Raw genomic sequence first — 15,815 nt, forward strand, 5'->3', positions numbered from 1 at the left:
GAGCACCCATGAGGCATCACATACTATTCCAGGTTCTGCTGTGCATACAGCAGAGAAAAAAATAAGGAACCCTGGTGGGTTCCTTACATGAGAGAAGTCCTTTGAAAATCTGGGCAAGTCCTCATTCTGTCCCAGCTGTCTCAGAGTTATGCCCTTGCTTGAGCTATTTGGCCCAAGAGTAGTAGTAATTGAGAACGTGGGAATTAGGCAGGGAGAACACCTTTAGCTGGGCTATCAACAGAAGACCCATGGTGACTTAAGCAGCTCCTGATGCTGGTGTACCTCTTGTTCATCACTGTTCATCCCTCACCTTCAGAGTCCTCTAGCATGTTCATCTCAACTTTGCCATGGAACTCTGTGGGTCACGTAAGGAGTCCCAGGATGTCCTGTTAGAACCCTTAAGGTAATACTAATTTTTCTTTTAAATTTATATTTATTTCATTGAGGAGTCAAAGAGGTAGAGATGTATCCCCTGGTTCACTCCCCAGATGCCAGCAAGAGTCAGGACTGGACCAGATCAAAGCCAGGAGCCTAGAACTCAATCTGGGTCATCCATGTGGATTGCAGGGACCCAAGTACTTGAGCCATTACCTGTGGCTTCCCAGGGTGCACATTGACAGTATGTCTCAGAAGAGCTGAGACAAGAACCACTCTCTGATGGGATATAGGCATCTAGAGCAGTGACTTTACCATGGTACTAAACACCCACCCCAATCCTCTGGGTGTTTATTATCCAACTGAAGAAGCACTAAGGAATAAAGAATTCTATAATAAATAGCTTTAGTTGTACAAAACTATCAGTAAATGAGATGGTAAATTTTGTTTTTCCCTTTTTGAGCTGAGTTTATTTATTAAAAAGTGAGGTGTTGGGCTTATTACTAAGTATGCTTGTCAAAATTTGTGGTACACAGTTAGCCAGATAGGAAATTACTGCACTGCCTTTTTTTGTGCCTGTTACTAAAAGAACTGTTGAAAAGTTTGGCTCCAATCTCAATCTTGGAAATATTCCCTCTGCGCTATTTGATCATAAATTCCTGCATGAGGTGCAATGACACTAGGACCTTATACACCGCTTAGTATGCCAAGGCTTGTTCAGCAAATCAGCAATACCACAAGTCACCTAGACAAGAAGATAGCTTTTGGATCCCTGGCTGCTTCTGAGAGACCCAGAGGTTGAGATATTCCTGTGATTGACTTCTGGACTTCTCATAATAATATAGGCAAGCAAAGACCTTTTTCTGTTTATTTGAAATGGAGAAAAACTTAAGCCTTGATGTAACCCCAGGATGACAGCAAGGTGAGCGTGGTGGAATGGCAGGCTGCCAGAGCGGTCCTTGTTTACAGAGGAAAGGAGGCTGGATGCTTAGTTCATGAAGGCAGCAGATCCCTCTTGGAAGTGGTGAGACGGTCCTGTACAGTCTGTGGCCATAAGGTGGCAATATATCGATAACACAGTGTAACAAACTCAGGAAGTCGGTAGGAATATAGCATGGAAAAATAGAGCAAATACCAGGAATTTATCAACCACAGTTCTTTTTTTTTTTTTTTAAACAGGAATGTCAGTCAATGAAAAGCTTAAATACATTTTCATAAGCTAGCAGGCCAAGGATTATATTAGGCACAAATAATGTATGCTCTGTTCAATCCATGTATACATAGAAATTGTACATATATACATCATATAAGCAAATAAAATTCTGTCATATTTTGGGTACTTCTGAGTAAATTCATGACTTTTTTTCCTCACCAGAAGCTTAACCTATCACATATTCCTAAAGTCAAATTTTCAGGTATATAAACATTATCCTTTGACAGCTAGACAAGTACATACCATTCAATTTCTAGTTCAGGATAAACACCTCTGGAAAGGATCAGGTGTCAGGAATTTATAACTTAGAGGAGAAGTTAGAATACCTGAGTTGTGATCCTGGTTTAAAGAAAAACTTTTTGAGCAAGGTTTGTTGTTCTATCCCTTGAGGGGTCTCAGCTTGTTCATAGGATTTTGCTGCAAGGATCGGGGCATGTTGGGACACCATGCAAAATGCAGTCTAGCATAGGTTTTCCATACATGCCTTCTGCACTGACAACAGATCTCTCTTGGAAAGACCTTACCCCATTTGGCAGTGACTTTAATGGACAGGCAATATACGACCTTGCTGAATGGCTCTGAGCAAGCATTTAATTTTATAGGATGGCTATTAGTTTCCAAGTCAGTACCTAACTCATAAAGTGGTTATGAAGACAAAATGAGTTAATAAATGGGATGTGTTTAGGACAGGGAATGGCACACGGTGATCATTCCAGTTTTAGCAATGACGACGGTTATGGCCACTACTATATATGCCATGCTGCGGGCTGGAATAAAAAAATAAAGCAGTCATCCTATCCACCCCTGTAGAATTTAGACTCTTGAAGGGTATGGGCTGCAAACTGCAGTGCCAACACATAAATGCAAGAAATGGGATTGTGGTACCTACAGACCACACACCTGGCTGGAGCAGGCAGAGACAACTGCCCCGAGTGGGATGTGGGCTTCGGGGCAGGAAGCCCATGGTTGCCAAAACTTGATTTGAAGGTGAAGTTAGGAACTCGAGTTACCATATGCCATCTCCCGTCTTGTAAAGAGTGCAAATGAATGCCAACTGAAAGACCGGCTTTATGGAATAAAAGCAAGTGCTGGTCAGATGGAGCTCAGAGGTGCCTGTGGACAGCGTCTTGATGAGTCAGCTCTTCTGGTCCCACTCCCCCCACTTTTTGGAAGCAGATGTGGGCAGAGATAGTCCCTTAATCGTTCATTCCTGACTCCTCCACGAGATGCACAGTACTTTCTAAGCTGGAAATGTGAAGGCAGCATTGAATACTAGGGACTGGCTCTTGGGGGACCACAGGGGCACAGACAGGACTGGAGGGTAGATTAGTGCCACTAGGATTCACAGCACAAGAGGTCAGAACAACGCCTTCTGCCAGACAACACAAGGACACTGGAGGGCGCAGATAGATGAAGAGTTTAACACAATTTATTTTATGCTTAAATAATCGACTAGGTCATCCAGTGTATGGGTTTTCATACATATGTCATTAGAGCTAGGTGTCCATGAATGCCGATTTTATGTGATTATAATCAACAAAGTAAAGAATTTCACCAAAACCCAAATAAAAATGCCCTTGAAAACACAGCAGCCTTAGAAACCTAGTATGACACTGCTAGAATGGTTACAAATGATTGGCTTACGGAAAGGTGTCTACATCTTTTAGCCAGTACACGATACAGGAATAATTTGACAGCGTGCTGCCCCTCTACTAGCTAAGGGTTTCAGTTCAGTCCATTTTAATTACCCCCCACTGGGGCCTCTTCTGAGCACATCCACCCCTACAGCGGCAAGCATTTCCCCCTTGTAAGCACTAACAGTTAGCAACCCCCCACCCCCTAAAGCAACTACTGTATAGGTTAAATTTTTTTTGTTGTAGTTTTTAGGTCATTTCATTGAAAAATTGGCAATAGCAACAAATATTAGATGAAGGGCTTTGTGTTTCCAGATAAAATCTTCTGTGTTGCAGTATACTGTAGTGTTTGCAAAATTGGAAAAGGTTTAATCAAAATAAGGTGATACACATGCATCAAAATATTAGTATTCTGAAGAAAAAATTTTTTCACAGAACTACAGAATTCCTCATTTTGGGAATTATTTAAATTTGCAGCAGATTTTAAAGTTTTTAAAATCAAGCTAGCAGTTTTGCATATACAAACATTATAATTGCTAATATACAAGAATCAGTGAAGAGCCCCCCCACCCAGATCCCCTCCCTCCTCTTCTAGGGTGAAGTCTCTTGAGACCCCTGTTAGGTTAAATGCATCTGCAATATTCTGGTTTGTGTTCTAAGAGGCAGTGCCTTATCAGCATTTATTCTATTCTTCTGTTAGGATTTATACAGTGTTAGTATTTACAGCAAAATGATCCATGTTTTAAAAAAGAAACAAATAGTGTTTATACCCTGACAGTTTGGGTCCAAGAAAAATAAGGCGAGCTGTTGTGGATTTAGTAATTTTAGTGTTTCTCTGTCACTTGATCATTCCGTCTCCTTCTGTCCCTTCTGGAGGCAGGAGTTTCTTCCTCTTGTAAATGACACCAAATGACTCGAGATAAACTGTTAACAGCATGGCTTCTTGTATATACAACTGCATTGCTAATTGCACACGTGCCAATCCTGGAAATGAAAGTGAGTTTCCATGCTCTGTAAATTGGCTCATGCTAAATTAAAACGTGAGTGGTTTTCTTTTTCTTTTTTCTTTTTGCGTAAAAAAAAATCATGCCATTTTAATGGTGGAAGCAGCAAACACATGTAGTCTTCTCAGGATTTTTCTTTCCTGCTGATATTTCGTCCACGAATTTCTCAATACTGGCAGTAAAACACATGATTCTGTGGAAAGACAGAAGGCAGTGAGTTTAGTTTAGCTTCCTTTTTTTTTTTTTTTTTTTTTTTTTTTGGTAAATGCTGCTTTATTTTCATCTACTTGAAAGGCAGAGAGAAATCATCCACCTGCTAGTTCACTCCACAAATGCCTGCAATAGCCAGGGCTGGACCAGTCCAAAATCAGGAGCCCAGGTCTCCCACAGAGATGGCAGGGGCACAAGCACTTGAGTTGTCACCTGCTACCCCCCTGAACGCATTAGCAGGAAGCTGGATTGGAAGCTGAGGAGCCTTGACTCAGCCCAGCCTTCCCATATGAGATATGGGTGTGTCTGGACCTACAGCTTAACCTGAGGTACTGTAACACCCACTTTTTTGTTTTTTAAGATTTATTTATTTTATTTGAAAGGCAGAGTTAGAGAGGTCTTCCATCTGCTGGTTCACTTCCCCAGATGGCTGCAACAGCTGGAGCTGCACCAATCCAAAGCCAGGAACCAGAAGCTTCCTCCAGGTCTCCCATGTGGGTGCAGGGGCCCAAGGACTTGGGCCATCTTCTACTGCTTTCCCAGACCAAGGTAGAGAGCTGGATCAGAAGTAGAGCAGCCAGATCTTCAACCGGCGCCCATAAGGGATGCCAATGCTTCAGGCCAAGGCTTTAACCCGCTGCGCCACAGCGCCAGCCCAACCTACCTGTTTTTGTTTTAAAGAGAACTTGGCTAAGCCTTTCTTGACAGCAGAAAAGTCCAAGGGAATGGGGGCCTTCCACTTTGGAGTAGGGTAGTTTAACACGATGCTTTTACAGAAGCTACTTGTTAGATGCCTCAGAAGACAAGGCCCTACAGCGTACCAGAAATCAATTAGAAGACCTTACTGGGGCCGGCACTGTGGCGTAGCGGGTAAAGCCGCTGCCTGGGGTGCCAGCATCCCACATGGGCACCAGTTTGAGATTCAGCTGCTCAACTTCTGGATCTAGCTCTCTGCTGTGGCCTGGGAAAGCAGTAGAAGATGGCCCAAGTGCTTGGGCCCCTGCACAACACGGGAGACCTGGAAGTAGCTCCTGGCTCCTGATCGGTGCAGCTCTGGCTGTTGTGGCCAATTGGGGAGTGAACCAGTGGATGGAAGCTGTGTGTGTGTGTGTGTGTGTGTGTGTGTGTGTAACTCTGACTTTAATAAATAAATCTTTAAAACAAAAGACCATATCTGGGTGACCCTGTGATTTAAACAGAGCCTTGCTTACTACATTTGTGGTTCTGGAGATGGAGTCAGAGGGACCTGTTGGTTGTGTCTGAAGCTAGGATCACTCAGCTCTTCAGAGAGCCAACTACAGCTGCTTGGGCCTCAATCGTACCATTTATAAATGAGGTGGCTGGTACAGGTGATCTGAGATGGTCCAGGTGCCTTGCATTTTGATATTGATGACCAACATGGGCCCAAAAGGCCAGGGATAGAGTCAGCGCAGGGCTGAGGAAGGACCATCTGCATATTTATAACACCATTTGCAGGCCATGCAAACTTACCAACTTCAAAATTAGCCTGCTATGGATGCACTGGACTTCGAGTCCTGCCTGCAGCTGCCTTGGCAGGGCCAGACCAGATGCTTTCCTGGGCCTTATTGGGTGGACCAGACATCCCCTCCCCCACCTTGTAGGGCATCTCAGTTGTTTCTGAACGTTTTATAAGTCCCTGACCCCTCCCCCATGCCGCTGTAAAAATCCAGCTAATCTCTGCAAAAAGAACAGCGCCATTACTTAATTTCTATGGAATGGCTTCTCCAGATGTAATTTAACATCAAAGCCTAGCTGGTGGGGCCATTGTTCCGCACAGCAGATGAGATGCCTGCATCCCTTCTCGGCGTGCCTGGGTTTCATCTCTTGCTCTGGTTCCTCCCTCCAGCTTCCTGTCACTGTGCGCCTGGGGAGGTGATGGTGATGAGTTGGGTTCCTGACAGCCACGTGGGAGACCTAGATTGTGTTAACCAGTTCCTGGCCTTGGCCTGGCCCGGCTGAGCCCCAGCAGCTGCAGGCATCTGGGGAACGCACCAGTGAATGGGCGCTCTGTCTGGTCTGTGTTTCCTCCATCATGAATAAAATAATTTAAAAGTGTTTTTATTAAAAACTTTAAGCACTGCAAAGAACAGCTTTCTTCTCCTGTCCACATCAGTCATGGTGGGATCATTTAATTTAGCTTTTTTTTTTTTTTTTTAATGGAGGTTTTACTGAGAATGTCTTATCTTACTGGACAGTTCCTATATAAAGCATCAGTGTTTGATGGCCAGGCTGAATATGTCAAAATAAATCAACATTCTTTAGCAAAGGTTTTCAAACTTTTGTTCAGCATTGTTCTTATGTGAATTCCTTCTCCACGGAACATAGATCCTCTCACATGGAGTCCTGCTTTCCCAGTCACCGTGAAGAGCCGATGGAACTGAACGCCTGTCTGAGAATAAGACACAGCCCCTCTAGAAATCCTGAGGCATGCTGTCCTGTAGGAATAATCCTGTCCACTCATGTACAAGCAACAACGCATTTCTGCAAACCTAGAAGAACCTGAGAATTAGGCTTCACTTGGGGACCTAGAGTGTTCTCGGTCGCCTGCGGTTGTTGGGCTTATCCTGGACACGTTGCTCTGTCTTCATAAGGATCCCCTGAGACACTCTGGCCTGTGCAAAATGTCAGTGCCGCACTTCCTGTCTGCCTTATAGAGCCCGAGACTTGCCTTTTTTTTTTTTGTATTAAAAGTGCTGTTGACCTTCAGATCCCAGGTCACTAACGCTTGCAGCCAAGAACATCAAAGTATCAATTCCTTCTGGGTGGTTTCAGCACCTCCCTCCCCCATGGCTCCCATCGTCCCGAGAAGGAAAGTGACTCATTGGGCAGATCATGTCCAGAGGACAGGCAAAGCGCAGTAAGATCAGGATTTTCACGCCTCTGTTTTTACCCCTTCATCCTAACCTCGTAGGCACCAGGCTTCTCTGATGTTCCCATTATAATGTTACCACAGTGCACACCCACCCTGTTTCTTAGGGGGATCCTCAGGAAGTTTCTCTAAACTTTTTCCCCTACTGTTTTACTGTGTGACATACACTTTATTCCATTTATTAGAAAGTTTGATCATTTTTAGTTAATTTACAGATGGGAATTCACAACCTAGTTTAATTTTTTTTGTTGTTCTCTACTGAAGACCAACCCAACTTCCTAGATGAATTTTGTAACAAGAAGCAAGGCCTTCTTCTTACCTCAGTGTAAGCAAACATTATCTAGAAATAGTAGATACATTTCAGTAACTTAAAAAAAATGCTATGAATTATGTCCCCGTGTTTTTGAGTGAGTGTGATTTTAAAAGTGGGAGTTAGTTCCCCTTATAAAACTTGGTAGTGCAGTGTTGATCTCAGCCTTACAGGATGCAGGGAGGTCCTACACGAACCAGACTTTGTATCAAATATTGCACTGCACAAAAAGCCGGAGACTTTGTATCAAATACTGCACTGCACAAAAAGCCCGAGCACCGTGATTTAAGTGGCTGAGTGCCCTGCATAAAAGAGCTGCACTGTGTATAAACTGTGACGAGGGCGCCCTCTGATGGGCAGGCATGAGGGCAGGAACATTTCAGGAAGAGAATTTTGAATCTAACCCCTTCCTGGGCTTAGATAATGAATCGGAGATGGACAGATTTGCATTTCGGAATTTTTGGGTTTTGTATACCTTCCAAAGCCAAGGTAGGAGAAACTAGCTTAGAAGACAAGCATTGCTTTCTGCCATTTTCCTGTTAATTTTTTAACTATTAAGAAAATTATTATAGAAATTTTAAAAGAGAAAAAGACTACTTCAATGGGTTTTCATGGTGGTTATTTTGCAGATTAATATTGTACTTGCTGTATCATGTCTTCCAATCAGGAGTACACTTAGCCACACAATTGACCTGTCCCTTCCAAGCCCATGGACATACCTGCGGTTTTTTAGCTCTTAATGTGTAGGTTAAGAAACATCTCCCATCTTTAGCTTGGCAACTGAAGCTCTGTGTGTTCTAGCGTGGAAAACATTATTACATTAGGATGATCTGGGAAGACTTAAAATGACCCAGGAGTCCGGGCTACATCCACAGGGGTTTATGCAGATTTCTTGGAACGGGACCCAGCGTAAACATTTTAAAAAAATCTATACTGTAGTGTCTGACCAAGGTTGAGAGCCAGGGGCATCTGCTGGTGCCCTGTGAAGTGTAATGTGCTTATGTATCACCTGGGATTCTGATTCAGCAGATGAGGGCTCAGTCCTGACACCCGTAGTTCTCTCAGACTCCCAGGGACTTCACTTTTGTGGGTCCACAGCCCTCCCTCTGAGGATCTAGACAGCTGTTGACTGCACTACTTTCCATTATTTTTCTTTGCTCACGAATCTGTATCCACCTACTAATTCCCTTCCTTAGTCACCCATATCTAACTCCACTCTACACTTTGTTTGTTTCAAATGCCATCTCCTTGGGTGGGCATTTAGCTTAATGAGTAAGATGCCAACTCGGATGCCTCTGCCCTATACTGGAATACCTGGGTGCCACACCCAGCTCTGGCTCCTGATTCAGCTTCCTGCTCATGCAGATGCTGACAGGCAGCAGTGATGGCTCCAGTGATGGAGTCCCTGTCTCCAGTATAAAGGCCCAGCCCCCATCTCCTACACTGCCCTGTTTCAATACAGCTCCTTAAGAGCCAGATGGGGCCAGCGCCACGGCTCACTAGGCTAATCCTCCGCCTGCGGCGCCGGCACACCAGGTTCTAGTCCTGGCCGGGGTGCCGGATTCTGTCCCGGTTGCCCCTCTTCCAGGCCAGCTCTCTGCTGTGGCCCGGGAAGGCAGTGGAGGATGGTCCAAGTGCTTGGGCCCTGCACCCCATGGGAGACCAGGAAAAAGCACCTGGCTCCTGGCTCCTGCCATCGGATCAGCGCGATGTGCCGGCCGCAGCGCACCGGCCGTGGCGGCCATTGGAGGGTGAACCAACGGCAAAGGAAGACCTTTCTCTCTGTCTCTCTCACTGTCCACTCTGCCTGTCAAAAAAAAAAAAAAAAAAAAAAAAAAAAAAAAAAAAAATAGGAGGGGCTTCAAAACAACCATGGAAAATGAATTAAAAGATAATGCAAAATCTCCATGTACTTTCTGTGGAAGCTCCTCCTGTTTGTCCCATCTCTTTCCCCTGTTGAACTGGGGCATCCAGAAAGGCTGGGGCCATAGATGGAAGTGATCTTCGCCATTCTGTCTCTCTAGTTCCTCCACTGCAAGCTAGGCAGGTGGTTGGATGTCTTTTGAAGAAATGAATGAAATGAGTCAATTTTTCAGCCTGGGATAAAATTCTGCCCTGGCAGGCACTCTGGTCACCCTTGGCTTCCATTTGGCTGTGAGAGCCAGAGCATTTTCCCAAAGGTGGTGTGTAATAGAGCTACTTGTAAACAGAAGTCTTTGTAATAGCCTTCGTGTGGGGATCTTCTCTTGCCATGACCTCGCTAATCAGCCCTCTAGTGGTATTTCAAATAAAAATCCCGAGATTATTGATAGCCTAAATATGAAGTAAAAAAAAGGGACATGTGTCTGCCCTACCAATTAAGACACTGGTTAGAATGTCCAGAGCCCACATCCAAGGGCCCGGGTACATCTCCTCTGGCTCCGGCTTCTTGCTGACCCCAGGAGGCAGCCATGAAGGCTCAAGAAACTGAGTCCCTGCCATGTACATGGCAGACCTCGAATGAGCTCCCGGCTCCTGGCTTCAGCTCACTCTAGCTCTGGCCATTTGAGGAATGGATTAGTGGATGGAAGATAGTGCATGCTCACTCTCTGTTTTAAAAACAAACTTTTAAAATTAAGTCTAAAAAAATGAAAAAAAAATCTTAGTGCTTCACTGTGTAAAATATGAAGAAATGTGTATAGGTTGTAGCTGTCCATTTATTTGACTAAACATTTGCTTTTGGGTCTCTAATACTTGTCAAATGGTGTTAATATGAGTAAGTTAAGATCTTAAGTTATACAAGAGTTTAAATTTCATTATTTTGTTCCCTAGCTATAGGACTTTGTAAACCTCAGTTTCCTAAAAAAGGTATAGTAATATTTATAATATTGTATCTTTTGGGGGATTATATGAGGTAATACATGTAGTGATTTTACCTAGTGCCTAGCATACAGAAATCATTTGATTGAAAAATGACTTATTCATTAATAAGTCTCGAGAGATGGTTTGGTGTATTAGAAAGCACTAGGCTGAGTAGCAGTAATCTTGAGTTCAAGTTCTAGCTCTAGCAATCATGAACCATGTAGCAGCAGACACATCATCTGGTCCCCATGAGCCTGAGTATCCCATCTGTAGAAAGTTGCATGCAAAACTGGCCTAACCTATCTAACATTTGCTTGAAGGAGGAAATAAGACAAAAATGTAAAAATATTTTTCAAACTACAAATTCCTACATACTGCGCACAAATCTGTAAAGTCCTTAGCTTTCCCCTTAAAAATAGGATGGCTGTGAGTCAAAGAAAAGCAGGTGCAGGGTTCACATAGCTCAAAATTGAACTGGTCTTACAATGGGTAGTAAAAATTCTGATGGAACCATCTGAGACTCTGTGAAATCTGGCAGCATTTCACTTGCGTAGTTGTTTTGTAATATTAAAAAAAAAAAAAAAGAGGCAGCCATCAAGATCATAAAAACTCTCAATATATTTGCAAATTGTTTTTTCCAAAACACACATTCAATGTCCTGGAACTCCAGGCAGTATTCTGGGACTAATTTCCTAAGTTCACTTATGGGAGACAAATACTACCTTGGGAAATAAAATCAGGCTTGCTGTCAAATCACTGTGTTTTCCTTCTGAAACATTAAGTGTGCTTTATGTTGAAATGACTTTCACATGCATAGCAATTAATTTACCTGAATTTCTGTCCCTTCATAGTGGTAGAGCACGTGAGCCAGACAGTTTCTTTATGGGATGATTATCATTTTAAAGCCTCTGGTAGAGTTAGTGACCAAGTCATGTCTACATTAGCACATTCTAGAGGGCCCTGGAAGCAGAACACTGTCATATCTTTTGGTGTCATTTATTCAAGATATATGTGACTGCAGAAAAATGGCTCAGCAGGTATGGGTGACTTTTCTGGTTCTCTCCACTTGAAGTCAGAGTATATGATTGAATAAATCGCTAAACATTTCAGGGCATACTAAAGCTGACTCAGTTCTTTGACTCACAGTTCATTTATCATTTAGAGTCCCTTAAATAGATGCATTCAAGACAGTCAACTCATGCTTAGTATTTGATGAATCTGTGTGTATGTCTTTCACCAGGCTCAGTAGGACATGCATCATGGGTGGGTTCTTTCTAGATAATGCTATACTGATGTCATCATGAATTTTCTCCTCATGCACTCTTTTGATCCAATAAAAAGCCAGTTGTGTCAGTATCTCCTGATTCAGCTATCCTCACTGCCAAAGCTCGCAGGAGTCTTTTAGCAAGTTTTCTGCTCATCCATCCAATCACTCTCTACCGTGAGCTGGAGAGAGTGGTGCAGGGCACGAATTAGATCCTACCCCACCCTTGCCTAGAAAGCGTCAGTCACTTCCCGCTGGTGTCAGGGTGAAGACCAGAATCCTTACAGAAATGGCTGACTCCTCTTCATTCTGTAAAACTCAGCTCAAACACCACCTTCTCAAGGAAGCCTTCATTGTATCCAGTAAGCAAGGCAGAGAATGTGGACTCTGGGGCAGCTTGCCTGTGTCTGCCACTTTCACACTTGTGCTCAAGCCATTTCCTTAACCACTTTAGGCCTGCTTCTTATCTGTTAAGTGGGGACAGTAGGAGGACCACTCCAAGAGGGGCTGACTGAGAGTTAAATGAAACACATACATAAAACACTTGTTAGAGTATGTACAGCAACTATTTTTTTTTCCTCAGTGCCATTAAATATTGCTGTGATTGGCTAGTTAGGCTTGGTTAGTGTTAAATATCTCAAACTTAAATTATTTTTTTATTTTTAAATTATTATTATTATTCGACAGGCAGAGTTATAGACAGTGAGAGAGAGAGACAGAGAGAAAGGTTTTCCTTCCCTTGGTTCATCCCCCAAATGGCTGCTACAGCCAGCGCTGCGCCGATCCGAAGCCAGGAGCCAGGTGCTTCTCCTGGTCTCCCATGCAGGTATAGGGACCCAAGCACTTGGGCCATCCTCCACTGCACTCCCAGGCCACAGCAGAGAGCTGGACTGTAAGAGGGGCAACCAGGACTAGAACCTGGGGTGCCGGCGCTGCAGGCGGAGGATTAGCCAAGTGAGCCACGGCGCCGGCCAAATCTCTCAAACTTAATTTCTTTGAGGGGCAGGGTCATGTGAGTGTTGACCAGAGACTGCTCAGTGCCCAAGAGAAAGCCTCATGGAGAGGAAGTGAGATAAATCTGCGAGGGAAGAAACAAATGATGGGGTTAGAGAGGGGGAATTAAGAACTCACCTGGACTGTTACCTGACATGCAAAATCAGGGGCAACAGCACTAGATAATCTCTGGGTTCCTTACCTTAGCACTCTACCCACCAGGATTTTGATAAGCAGGGAGCAACAGATGTGTACAAGTGAAGCCTAGAACCCATTTGCACTTGAGTTTGAGCAGTGGAGCTACAGGGACCATATGTGAATAGCCCCAAAGAAATGATTTTGGTTGAGCTGGCAGACCGATGAAGGACTTTGCAAAAATCGGGGTTTTCACCCTAACTGACCTTTCTAGCTGTAGTTACACAGAAATCAGTGTTCAAAGGAGAAGTGAGACTTATAAAGAAAAGTCCATACAAGTTTAAATAAAGCTCACTTGCCAAATGTTAATTTTTGAAACAAATAGTGCTTATTTTGTGCTTTGGTTTATATAAAATATCCAAAGTAGTAAATGGGGGTTTCAATCATTTCATTTAGACTTTGCAGCCACTAAATTTCAACCAAAATTATACTCACAGGTGCTCATGGCTAAAAATGGCAAAAGGTTGGATTAATACAGCTCAGTAGATTTGTAAGAATTCTTTATTGCCAAATAGTCTTCCCAAGGGATTGTATGAGGCTACTGCATTTCAGAGTGAGCCTTCATTCATGGGGAAGAGGAGATTGAAAAAAAAAATTCCTATTTACATTTGCTTCTGCAAACATCATTTACATTTAAATTCCTGCCTAATCTGTGAGGAGCAAGTTTATGGACTGTGAACTAGCGGCAAGATTTAGCACTTGCATATATAAATATATATATATGCATACATAAACATAAAAAACTTGAACGACTGCATACTGTATTTTCAAAAGAGTAATTGAGTGAAAAAGAGGAAGGGAAGACCTGAATCACTTAAGCAGTGAAATGTAGACGTTTCCCAGGAATCCAAGTCCCACTGCTGTTGGTATGCGCACACTTACCGCCCTTGACTAACCGTTCACTCTTACGAGTAGCTCTTCTTTTCCACGGGTCGGACTTCTTTCTTTGCCTTCACTTTATAAGCTTCTCCCTGCTTCAAAAGGAAACAGACACACATTAAGATTTCATGGCAAAAAACATGTAGTTAGAAAGTCGCTCCCACTCTCTGGTCCCTGGAGGCTGGATTAGGGATAAGTGAAACAGTTTAAAGCACTTGGTCACTTCACGTCCAAAGATAGATCCACTCTTTGGTTTAACCACACAGCGTAGCATCATCACGGCAAGCTCGAGAGCACTGTCAAAATTAATACAACATAATTGCTTCACAGTAACTCAGCCGGTTAGTCTTTTTAAAGAAATTGAGCAGCCTGTCCATTTGCTAGAGCAAGCTGGAAGAAATCATCACTCAAGCTCAAGATCCCCTAACCCCAGTGAAGTAAATTTTATGCCTGTTTAAACTAGCAAATATTTAATCTGCTGCCATGAGACTGAAATTTCTCAGTCAAGTATGAATCAAGAACGAGACACCATAGAAATGATGTTGATCAGAGAAGCTTTTAAAAAGAAAAGGCTTGTGGAGTTTGCCAACGCCTTCCTCTCACTCCCAGACCAAGGAGGCAGCAATTTCTTCACAAAACAACACTTCTCTTCACTGAGCACCAGGACACACTCCTGGGAGGGCAACGTTGATGTACAAATACTGTGTTTACCCCATATGTAAGAGCAAACAGAGAAGCCTATCCAACTTTCTGATTTAGTCCTCCTGAGAAATTTTCAGTTCACTTTTTTTCTTACATAAACAGTCTCTTGAAGTTTCTATTTAAAAAAATCAAAAAGGTGACACTCTGAGAAACAGAAATGAAATATGAGCAGAGATGTGAGACGGGCATTCCTTTGGTGAGTGACTCTGTTCAGTCTTGAGTTTCCTTGAACTGGCGCACTGGATTTTCACACAGAATATGCCCGAAAGGGAAAAATGCATACATCTGATCTAAGGACTCGGAACTGAACTCTTGGCCATCCCAACATTTAAACCCCGTGCATATGCAGTGTTCTCCATCCATGTTCCAGGCAGGTGCTCAAGGGAATTCAGAGCTCTGGGCAGTGCTGCGGCACTTCCAAGGGGTCAGCGTGGTGAAGAATTTTACCTTCTCTCTCTGGCGCGTTCTATCCCCAATAAAGGAACTTAAATGAAACCTCTGCTGAAAACTTCTAGTATTGTTATATAAAATATACATAACATGAAAGAACATTAGCAGCAAAAGTCTTTCCCTTTGACCCTGTGCAAATGCATACAATGGCAAAAGCAGCAAACACTTCAAGCTGCCACACGGCAGATGCCAGCCTGCTAGCATTTTCTAGGGAGTGCACAAGCTTTTCTCCTCCTCCTCCTTGGCATTCCCTCTCCATTACCACATCATCACGTTTCCTCTCTTGTGGGACAACAATTCGCCTTATTACTTTCCGAGTGATCTGTAGGAGGCAATGGGGACAAGTCGAGGTTTTTCCGTGTCCAGCAGTGACACTCTAGCACACAAATAGCACCGTCTTTTAATACCGCAACCCCCCAAATTCCAAGAGAAGCAAACTCTCAAAGGTGATTACTTTTCTGGTGATGAGGTTGCCTTCTTCATCAGTGAACTGTTCTTCTGTGACAGATTCACCAGGAATGTTTTTGGCTTCCTCTCCCTAAAGGAGGTGGCACAGAGATTAGCAACACACTAGCTGGAGGGATGGCCACACTACCCAACACTGCACACACATGCTCTGGAGTTCCAGAATAGGAGGTTGTGCATTCTGCCAGCTATTTCCATCCAAGGGAGAAAGCCTGACTCTATAGGCTGGGTAGCAGTCAATGACATCCAAGCATTAAACCTCAAGAATTCGTAAGAATGATGGTTAGCAACAAATTCCAAGGAAGAAGAATTTGGAAGCATGTAATTATAATATGCAGTTACACACACATAAGCCCAGAGGTTTCACTTTAACCTCTGATTAGACCATGC

At 43.4% G+C, this 15,815-nt stretch overlaps 1 protein-coding gene across 11 annotated transcripts in view; it reads right to left on the reverse strand.

The window, feature by feature from the left end:
* Window positions 1-2,995: 2,995 nt before the first annotated feature.
* Window positions 2,996-15,815, reverse strand: part of ANK3 (ankyrin 3) — a 353,783-nt gene continuing 340,963 nt past the window's right edge. For 4 of the 11 annotated variants that reach the window (XM_051823304.2, XM_051823294.2, XM_051823303.2 and 1 more), the window contains 4 exons: window positions 15,415-15,498; window positions 15,223-15,282; window positions 13,812-13,903; window positions 2,996-4,419 (listed from right to left, as the gene is read on the reverse strand). In XM_051823304.2, coding sequence (XP_051679264.1) covers window positions 13,835-13,903; window positions 15,223-15,282; window positions 15,415-15,498 — 213 coding nt within the window. In that variant the 3' untranslated portion in view covers window positions 2,996-4,419; window positions 13,812-13,834. The remainder of the gene's footprint in view (window positions 4,420-13,811; window positions 13,904-15,222; window positions 15,283-15,414; window positions 15,499-15,815) is intronic. The other 7 variants (XM_070057690.1, XM_051823295.2, XM_070057691.1 and 4 more) reach the window with 4 other exon arrangements.

Source organism: Oryctolagus cuniculus, chromosome 15, assembly GCF_964237555.1.
Source record: "Oryctolagus cuniculus chromosome 15, mOryCun1.1, whole genome shotgun sequence".
Classification (NCBI taxonomy): Eukaryota; Metazoa; Chordata; class Mammalia; order Lagomorpha; family Leporidae; genus Oryctolagus; species Oryctolagus cuniculus.